The sequence below is a fragment of the Sturnira hondurensis genome, unplaced genomic scaffold (genome assembly GCF_014824575.4).
Source record: "Sturnira hondurensis isolate 20B ecotype Veracruz unplaced genomic scaffold, ASM1482457v3 Scaffold0019433, whole genome shotgun sequence".
In the NCBI taxonomy this organism is placed as follows: domain Eukaryota; kingdom Metazoa; phylum Chordata; class Mammalia; order Chiroptera; family Phyllostomidae; genus Sturnira; species Sturnira hondurensis.
In genome coordinates, this window is record NW_028092064.1 from 1,867,087 (window position 1) to 1,877,902 (window position 10,816).

Consider the following 10,816-nt stretch of genomic DNA (forward strand, 5'->3'; position numbering starts at 1 on the left):
ACTGAATATCAGATCTCAGCAAGTTGAGAGACTTAGCTACCTGAAGAAGGTCTGTGTTTTCAGGAAAATAATAGGTTGGTGTGGGTGAGATGACAGTTTTTTGTTTAATCAACACAAAGACTGCCACAGGCATTTCCTTAATGTTATTAGGAGAAGAAAGGATGAATAGGAATATTCTGCCATATGAGATTCTAATATACAGTAGGTTAAGACAGGGCATCTGTTCTCCTTGCCCCTGTAGCTTCCTTTATGTAGTGAATACACAGATAACCATTTGAGAGAATCTTTCACTGATGCTCACCAAAGTTTCTTTTTTTAACCTTTGCCTCCTCTCTCTAAAGTGCAGAGGGATGACCAGTAGCTTTAACCAGAAGAATTGTACCAAATCCGAGGAAAATAAAACACAGATAGTAAAACATATAAAGCAAAGGGCAAGAGTAATTTAAGTTGGCTTCCAAGGCATGAGCTTGCCCATGGCCTGGGCATGGAGGGGGAGTAAATAGGGAGAAATGGAGATGTTGGGAAGTCTCCAGCTGCAACTTAGCCAGTTTCTTCCAATCCTGCTTGCCATCAGTTTGTGTCACTATCAGAAACCTCTGCAACAGAAAGTGTAGCATGCCTCGCCGTACAGTCCAAGAAGAAAGATTTAATGTATAGACTGTATACACAGAGGTTTCAGGAGACCAGAAATATTCATGATTTTCTCAAGGGCCATTGTGTCTATGTGGAACCATGATGAAAATGGTCAGACAGGGACTCCAGTTGAATTAGAAAACCAATGTCTGCCAAATGTTCAATTTCAGTAGCAACAAAATAAATTAAACTTTAGATAATTAAGTTATTATTTTCATGTAGTGCCTAACTTTGAGATGCAGTGCCCAGTGATGCACAAGTGAGAAGACATGCGGACCTTTTGTGATTAACACAATAAATTGGTACAAGAATTTTGGAACAGAAGGAGTGAAGAGGAGCAAAGGAGAGTAGGTATAGATAAAAGAAACCTCACATCATTTTCCTTTGAGAATTCTGCTATGATTATGTTTCTCTCTTGACTTTATAGGCAATACTGCACCTGCTGTCTCAGGGTCCTTGGACTATGGAAACATCACACAATATCACAGAATTTTTCATACTGGGACTGTCACAGAACCCAGAAATTCAGAGAGTTCTTTTTGTGGTCTTTTTGATCATCTATGTGGTCACCGTTTGTGGCAATGTGCTCATTGTGGTCACCATCACTTCCAGTCCCACCCTGGCTTCCCCCATGTATTTTTTCCTGGCCAACCTCTCTTTTATTGACACCTGTTATTCTTCCTCTATGGCCCCTAAGCTCATCGCTGATTCCCTGTATGAGGGGAGAACCATCTCTTATGAGGGTTGCATGGCTCAGCTTTTCGGAGCCCATTTTCTGGGAGGTGTTGAGATCATCCTGCTCACAGTGATGGCCTATGACCGCTACATGGCCATCTGCAAGCCCCTGCACTACACGATTGTCATGACCAGGCATCTCTGTGTCCTGCTGGTGGGGATGACTTGGCTGGGCGGCTTCCTGCACTCATTTGTTCAGCTCCTCCTGGTCCTTCAGTTGCCCTTCTGTGGGCCTAACATAATTAATCACTTTGTCTGTGACTTGTACCCCTTGCTGGAACTTGCTTGCGCCAACACATATGTCACTGGCCTGCTGGTGGTTGCCAACAGTGGTGTGATCTGCCTGTTGAACTTCCTCATTCTGGCTGCCTCGTACATTGTCATCCTGTACTCCTTGAGGTCCCACAGTGAAGAGGGGAGACGCAAAGCCCTCTCCACCTGTGGGGCCCACTTTACAGTTGTTGCCCTGTTCTTTGTGCCCTGTGTGTTTACTTACATGCGTCCTTCATCTACTTTACCTATAGACAAAAACATGGCAGTATTTTATGGTATTCTAACACCCATGCTGAATCCACTCATTTATACCCTGAGAAATGAAGAGGTAAAAAATGCCATGAAAAAGCTCTTCATGCAGTAAGACATTGCAGGTGGATACTGACTGGTAAAGCAGAGATTGAAACTGACTGTATTGCTGTTAAGTGGAATAAATAAAAACTTCTTTTCTGTTATCAAATAGCATCTTACTTTATCTTTTCTATCCATTCATCATCAAAGACTTTTATGGTTTACTTAGTCTTTTCACTTGAATTGCATAATTTGATTATAAAACAACTATATGAAATGCATATGGCATGAACGAATATTATCCCTGTTTTATTTTTACTTTTTAAAAATTATTGTTGCTCAAGTACACTTGTCTGCATTTACCCCATAGTAGTCCCCCCTACCCCAGCCATCCCCACCTCCCTCCCCTGCTTCCACCCCCTCTTGGTTTTGTCCATATGTCCTTTATAGTTGTTCCTGAAAAGCTCTCTCCCTTTCCCCTCATTATCCCCTCTCATCTCCCCTCTGATTTCTGTCAGATTGTTCTTAATTTTAATGTGTCTGGTTATATTTTGCTTGCTTGTTTTTGTTGTTGATTAGGTTCCTCTTAAAGGTTTTAGAAATGATAAAAATATCCCCTGATGTGGTTAACTAATTAACCATGTATCTAGCTTTGATGTGCCTAAATGAAAACTCAAGATCAGTTATTTGTGATTTATCATCCAAATCTTTAAATAGCAATCCATGTTAACATCATTTGAATCTGTGTGATAATTGAGTTGTATAATGTGAAGCAAAATACAAGGTAAGGTAAAGTACTTCATGCTTAGCTATATATAGGAGTTTGTGTGCATCTAAGCCTGGCCTCTATTTCTTTTTGTCACCCTGTGTGACATCAGCAGTATGGCTGCTACCTTGGAGCAGAGAGGGTACATACTTGACTCTGGAGCAAGATCAACTTGAGTTTGGTTCTTACTTCATGTGCTTACTTATGGCATGACCTTGAGTAAATAACCAAACCGCTATAAGCCTCTGATGCTCATCTTTAAAATAAATGAAGATAACAATACCTAAAGTGTTACTGTAAGAATTAAATTACATAATCTATGCAAAGTTCTTAGTCAGATTTCTGGCACATATATCCCCAACATGTTTACTTGATATTATTATATGTACCTCAACCTTTTCCTACCCTTTTATAAGGAGATTGCTTTTGTTTGCTTTTCTATCTCTACTACGTTTGAAATATGCTGTGCTTAGAACAGAGTGGTTTATCTTGGGGCCAATAATGCAAAGTGGACTTTTATTCTCCCTCATTCTATTTCAGACTCCAAGGGATTCTACTGTCCTGGAATGTGAAACACCCGTCCATGTTCATCCCGTTCCTTTTCTGGTTTTACCAACTCTTATCATATCCCTCCTGGGGCTTCCCCCTTTAAGATTGCAGGTTCCCATAGTTTGTAATAAACTTATCCTTTGTTTCATAGATAATCTGTAAGTCACCATCATATCCACTTTTTACAAGATGAAAAAAGCAAATGACATTAAGACAAAAAGCAATTCTCTACTCTAAGTACTCAAAATTAGTCTTCAGTAACAAATAAATTCAGATCATCCTAAATTAATGGTTTTACCCCCCAAATTCTGTATCTAACAAAAACAAAAACTTTTTGCCGAGTTCTTGGGCAAAATAAACATTGTCTTATTTCACTTTGCCACATTTTGAAGTCTAATTAATGGTAGTTACATGTAACTGAGACCTTCGGTTCTAAACCTAACATTTCTGCTGATAGGTTTAATTTTCCAATCAACTAAGAAATGTGAAATTGTGGTGAGGCTTACTTAAAAACAGTTCCTCTGTTTGCCAGCATACTACAATTTCATCATGAGACTTTCCAGAAAAGCATCCTCACTTTTGCTGAGATTTGAAAAGCACCTGTATTTTCAGTACAGTTAAAGCATCTACTGGCCTAAAGGAATGGTTCTATTGTGCCCTTGGTTTTGTTGTCAGAATCGTGATTAGCAATGGCTCAACCAACTGATAAATGAATCAAGGACAGAAAGAAATTCTGCTCAGAACTTTGCTCCCTCAAAACATACAAAACAAGTGCTTAGGTCAGGCTCTATTCACAGAAGGTGCTCAGCGACCTTTACAGTCACCATCATCTTATTTTCACATCACCCTGTTTTATTCCATCTTTCTTGGGAATTACAAGTAGATCTTTAAAAGAAAATTTTGATTTTTAAACATACCATTGCTCATATATATTTACAAGGTATTCACTCATAGGAAACTTTGGCAAAACATGTTTTTCAAAGGGCTTCATGTGGAGTGAAATCTGACTTGATATAAAGTCCTGAGAATGTGGGGCGTGCCAGCATCACATAATATTTGATCCCTGGGTGAGAACTCTCCTGAAAACAAGTTTCTGTGCTCTTCCCCCGGAATCACAAACTCTGTCCAGAGGTAGTTCTTTTGGCCTCTGGCCCTGGGCTCTCCCTTCCCAGCCCTGGGCAGGATCCACCATTTGTGAGAGCTTTTGAAACAAGTTGTGCTCAGATCTCAAGTCACTCTAACCAGCTCCCCATTTGTCACTGCAGAGCTGTTTAAGAGAATTATTATCATATAATAGGGAGTTGATGATAGGCTAGCTCTTAATGTCCAGGTGCCTGCTCACTGTCCACATTACCAATCCTTGCTGAGGTAGTAACTCATTGTTTTGCTGGCCCTACTTGTAAATGAATGGCATTTAGGACATATTTTGAAGTGAAGTGAGGCTGAGGCAGGTGTTTGACTTTCCTGTAATTGTGTTTAGTGAATGACAGTAGCAGAGTGACCTTGAACTTCTCTATCAGGAACTACAGTTCCCAGCATACCTTGTGCTCTGGTGGTATCTCTGTAGGCTGTAGTAGTATCTGAGCAATTTTTGCTATGTTTCAGCTGACTGTTTTTTAATTTAAATTATTGTTCTACTGAATATATAAATTCAGTGATTGTCCATACATGTGACAATTTTATGTTGATTGGCAGTGCCCCTTTGATGAATACTTTGTAAATGCAAAACGTTTCTAATTGTAAGAAACCTTAGTCATCATTTAATCAAAGAACAATATTTTATTAAAGAGAAACTATTGAAGATTTTAGAAAGCAAGAAGGGAACATCTACTTAAACTCACACTATTTGGACTTTAAGACCATAATTTTTTGTATTAGTCACACTTGTTCTTAAAATATGAATAGATTTTGTTGTTACTTCTCTATTCACATGAATTGTTACCTAAGATTACTTTTTGGCTCTAGAGCCTCCTCATGGCATTTTGTGCCACTGAGTGTCTGAGGGTGTAGATTAAAGGGTTCAACGTGGGTGTTACCATAGTATAAAGTACAGCCAGTGCTTTATCAATGGGAAAGATGATTATGGGCCAAAGGTACATGCATATAACTGGGTACAAAGAATAAGACAACTACAGTAGCATGGGAGGTGCAGGTGAAGAGAGCCTTCTGTTGTCCTTCCATGCTGTGCATTCTTATGGAGCAAAGGATGAGGACATGAGAGGAGATGAGAACAGAAAAAATGAACATACACCTCAGTTCACTGTTGGCAGTAACAAAAAGTCCAAAGATGTGAGTGTCAGAGCAGGAGAGTTTTAGCAGAGGGAAAAGATCACAGATGAAATGATCAGTGTCACTGGGGCCACAGAAAGGCAGCCAGATGCTAAAAAGCATTTGAATCAGAGCATGTAGAAATCCTCTGGCCCAGGCCACGGCCACCAGGAGGCCACACACGTGCCTGTTCATTGTGATGGGTAGTGCAGGGGCTTGCAGATGGCCACATAGCACTCAGAGGCCATCACCAGGAGGGGGATGATCTCAACTCCTCCACATAAATGTTCAGTGAAGAGCTGAGTCATGCACCCACTGAAGAAGATAGCTTTCTTTTTAGTGAGTAAGTCAAATACCATTTTGGGGGCCACAGTAGAAAACTAGCAGCCATCTATGAAAGACAGGAAAGAAAGAAAAAATACACAGGGGAGTCCAAGGCTTGGCTGGTGGTGACTGTGACTACAATGGGTAGGTTGCTGGATGCAGAGAGAAAGTAGATGAATAGTAGTTCCATGAAAGTAGATGAAGTAGTTCCTAATCAGGAACACAGCCAACAAGAGTTTTTCATATGTGGGTTCTGTGTCAGGCCAAGTAGGGTGAATTTTGTCACATCTTTCCTTTGCTCCATGAATACACTTTAGCATTTGGATACTTGATTTATCTGTGAATAGCACAGGGGTTACAACTATGGCAGATAAATTTTGATCAAGCAAAGAATTTCTGTTAGGGTTGTTTTCTGTAAGATTGGAGGAAGCCCCAGGCAGATAGGCCCAAGTTAAATTTGGGTCATATTGTTAGTTTCATAATGAATACATAACACTCTCTTTCTATCAGCCCACCCCTCCACTACCTCCTCTCCCATACTCATTCCTACGAGAGTATACATAACAAAGTTTTATAATTTGACATTCCAGATACCTGTCCTGTAATTGTGTAGGAATGAATATTCTCCCACCAATTGACACCCTATTTTACCCTAAAGAACAATAGGGGTAAAGAGAGGACCCATAGAGGAGCAGAGGCTTGGGTGCAAGTCTATTCTCACATGCCTCTCACCTAGTCACTTGTGCTGATGAGGCTAAACCTCAGAGTTCATTATTCCTACTATTTTCAATTTGTTTCTGGGTGAATATAAAACGTCAGGTGAGTTCAATTTGAAATGAGGAATGATGTAGTCACATTCCAGAAAAACTGAACTGAGTGGATGTTTGAGGGCCCAGCGAGGTATGCCTGGCAGTTAGACTGTGAGTTTGTAGTACATTGAAACACTGTTGTCTAAGGGGAGCATCACAGAGGAAGGAAGAGGAACTTCCTGCAGGAGATGAAGCAGACAGCATGAGGCAGTGCGGAATGCCCAGATTTATTTGAAACATTACAATTTACTACTTGGAGAACTTGTTTCATGTTTAGGCCTCAGGGTCATTTTGCAAATCAAAACTCAGTCTAAGGAAGATTAGAAAAATGCTTGGGATCTCTTTATCAAAGAGCTACATTGAAGGCAAGGAAGAAGCAATTTGTTGGACAGAGTGTCTTCTTTACAGTAAGAAAGGCTACTTTAAAAAAATTTTTTCCCACTGAGTAGTAGCCATATGATGTTGTGTATGGATCCGAGTCTACTGTGCCTAAACTTTGTCGCATATGAGATAGAAAAATAACAAATGGCGCAGAAAATCTAAAGAACCTAATTATCACACAGGTCAAAGTTTTACCCTAAAGGTAAAACATGGAGCTTTCCACACACTCCAAATTCTTGCTGAAAGGATAGAAATAAATAAACTCACATATTATTATTCTTGAGATATTTGAGTGTTATAATATTAAGAAAGAAGAGAAACAAAGGGGAAATAAGTCAACTAATTATTCAATCTAAGAGGTTAGCAAAACAACCAATTATATAAAGAAAAAAGGTTGAATGCAGATGTCAGTACATCAGGCAATAGAAAAATATTGAACTTGATAAATAAATTCAAAAGTTTTACAGTATTTTAAAATACAAATAAAATTGATGAGCACAGATAAATTCAAGAAGAAGTGAATCTACTCAAATTGTAGAAGGTCATTATTTAAAAACGATATTTAAAAGAACATTATGCATAGTCCATAAGATATTTTTCAATAATTGGATAGGCAATTTTCAAATAAGGTGTCTTCTCCTAATGCCATCACCAATTAAAAAAAAAAAGCAAAAAGAGAGAGAGAGGAGAAAAAAATTACCCAAGCACTATGTATCAAAGTCTTCCAATAAAACATAGATCTATTCAAAAATGAAAAAGAAAGGAGTAAATATACATCTGACCTTTGGGTGGGGAAAGAGCATTTTCAGTGAAGTGCAATGATATAAACACAGGACAAAACTAATGGGTTCAGCCACAGAAAAATATGGGATACACTGGAAAAATACTTGCAACAAGTACAACAGATTGCCGTTGTTATAGAAATAGTTTTTACAAAAAAGGTCTACTCACCCCATTATTAAAGTAGGGGAAAGTAATAGAAAGAATTGTCAGACAAAACATTAAACATCTAGAAGACATTAGATGTGAGCAAGGGGATGAAGGAGAGCCAGCTGGGCTGGGTTAGCAGCTCTCTGTGACTGTTTAGGAAGTGATTCTAGAGTCTGGCACCTAAAGCACAATGTTCTAATCATGGAAGTGTGGGTGCCTGAGCCAGACAGAGTCTATCAAACAGTTTCAGTAATACCTGACTCACAGTTATAGGGAAGATTGTGCACATAACACGTGAAAACCCCCAAGTTAGTGCAAAACTGATATTCTGCTGGTAATGTCCTGAGGATAGACACATGGAGGTTAGAGGAACTGCTCTTTCACAATAAAAATCTGAATGAAGCTGAAGAGTAAGAGTTTTGCTGGCTCTTCTATGTGTATACTATGTTGGGCAAATTCCTCAGCCTCTTTGCACCTGAATTCCCACATCTATAGAAAGGGGGTGATAATGGTACCTATCCCAGGACTTCCGTGGGGGTTCTATGAGATAAAGCATATACAGTGCTTAGATTAGTGCCTGGCATAGGAGCAAGGCTCACTGGCTGTTGTCATTTTCTGTGATAGGAAATCAGAGCTCATGGTGGGAATAGTTCAAGATTTTCACAAGAATTGTCTCAATTCAACTATCTATCTATCTATCTATCTATCATCTATCTCTCTATCATCTATCTATCCATCCACCCTATTATCTTATCTTCTTCACTCTTATAGTTGGTAGGATCTGGGCAAATACAGAAATTAGGAAAGAAGAAAGACCAAGTTTTAAAGTAGTGACTATTGATTCACAAGTCATTGTAATTCTGAAATCTTTCTCTGAGTGTTTGATCTCCTTTTTACTAAAAATCTGACAGTGAAGTTGAAAATCCTTGAAAAGTTGTAAGAGATAAAGGAAATGTGAATGCAATGAGAACTAACAAATAATGTCACTCTGCCAAGTGCAGTATTTTATCTAATTCTCACATAATCCACAGGAGGGGGGAATTAACAATTCTGTTTTATGTTTAAGGAGATTGATGCTCACAGTGAGCATCATTTAGTCAAGGTCAAAAAAGCTGGCAGAGTTCTGATTTCAATGCCAACTGATCTACTTTCTAAGCCAGAGTTCTAACAATTACATTATTGTAGAGCCTTTTGACCCCAGGGGTGTCAAACTCATTTTCATCAGGGGCCATATCAGCCTTGCAGATGCCTTCAAAGGGCCGAATGTAATTTTAGGACTATATAAATGCAACTACTCCTTAACAGTTAAGCAAGAGCTCGGTGCTGCAACCATGTAGAAACAAGGTGCTGGGCCTGGATGAAACAAGGTCGAGGGGTGGATTCGGACCGAGGGCCCTGTGTTTACCACCTGTGCCTTAGACACTGATCCCATGATATGCCCCACACACTGTGGGTGGCTGGAGAGGAGATGATGATTCAGACTGGCTGTGTATAATTTTGAGGCTTTGGTTCTACTAACAGTGGCAGGTAGGACACACCCCTCAGACAGATGCCATGTGCAGCAGTGACCATATGGGAAGCCCATTTCAATAGTCAAAAAGAAAATCATGAGGAAAATTAGAAAATACTTTGAAATGGCTAAAAATGAAAACACAACATACCATAGCCTATGGGGTACATACAAATCAGTGTTTTGTGTCATTTTTATCGCTATAAATACCTATGTCAATAAAAGAAGAGAGATCTGAAGTCAATAATCTAACCACCTTTCTTATTAAGACACTGGGGGGGGGTGATGGAAAGCAAAATAAAACCAAAGCAAAGAGAAGGAAGAAAGTAACAATGATTCAGACAGAAATATGAGAACTAAAGAATAAAGAATAGAAAACTAAAAAATTCAAAAAAGGATTTTTTGAAAAGGTCACCAAAGTGACAAAACTTTTGCTAGATTGACTAAAAAATGAGATGGAAGATTCCAACTATTAAAGTCAGAAATGAAAGTGGGGACATTACTACCAACCTTACAGAAATAAAAAAGATTACAAAGGCATACTATGAACAGTCGTACACTAACAATTTACATAACATAGATGAAATAGACAAATTCTTTTCTTTTTTTAAAAAAGATTTTATTTATTTATCTTTAGAAGGGAAGGGAAGGAGAAAGGGAGAGAAATATCAGTGTATGGTAGCTTCTCATCAGTCCCCTGCTGGGAACTGGTCCTTGATGGAAGCTTACCTGCCATCCAGGCATGTGCCCTGACTGGGAATCGAACCGTGAACTTCTCCTTTGCAGGCCCGCACTCAGTCCACTGAGCTATACCAGCCAGGGCTAGACAAATTCTTGGTAATACACAAACTACTGAAACTTGACTCAGATCCCGGCTCCTGGGGCCCGAGGTGTAATGTCTCATGAGATGAGACAAATTCACACAGACTATCGAGTCCTGTGGAGGAAAAGGGACAGTGCATCTTCTCTCTCAAGGAGAGAGCACCTCTGAGCATCTGAGCCACCCTCTCAAGAGGAGAGCCCCTGGACCCTTGCCTTGACTAGCTTTTATTGGGTTCAATTTGCACAGGAATACAGGGTGTATATGTAAAGCTCATCAATCATTGTCAGGCAGAAATGATGAAACAGTAGATAACATTCAAAGACCTCTGAGGGCTTATTCTGAGTCAGGGTCAGATAGTTAAAGGGCCATAAAATTTTGAGGAACAGACTCACTTCCTGCTTGGACCCTTATCATTTTATATATATATAAATAATATATATATATTATTTATATATATATAACACAATTATATATATATTATTGATTATATATATTAATATATATATTAATATATATTATATATT

General features: G+C 39.0%; 2 protein-coding genes across 2 annotated transcripts; one reads left to right on the plus strand and one right to left on the minus strand.

Annotated features, from left to right (window-relative positions):
- Positions 1-1,096: 1,096 nt before the first annotated feature.
- Positions 1,097-2,005, plus strand: LOC118974526 (olfactory receptor 4C3). The gene has a single exon (XM_037027985.1). The coding sequence runs from the start codon at positions 1,097-1,099 to the stop codon at positions 2,003-2,005; it is 909 nt and encodes a 302-aa protein (XP_036883880.1).
- Positions 2,006-5,208: 3,203 nt separating this feature from the next.
- LOC118974523 (olfactory receptor 4C5-like) lies at positions 5,209-6,383 on the minus strand. Its single transcript, XM_037027981.1, is given in 4 exon segments — positions 5,209-5,349; positions 5,351-5,712; positions 5,715-5,895; positions 6,366-6,383. Coding segments are annotated over 4 exon segments (702 nt in total).
- Between the last annotated feature and the right edge of the window lie 4,433 nt (positions 6,384-10,816).

What these genes read in the sequence shown, in the direction of transcription:
- LOC118974526 (XM_037027985.1), top strand. Translation starts at nt 1,097, where the DNA reads ATGGAAACATCACACAATATCACAGAATTTTTCATACTGGGACTGTCA.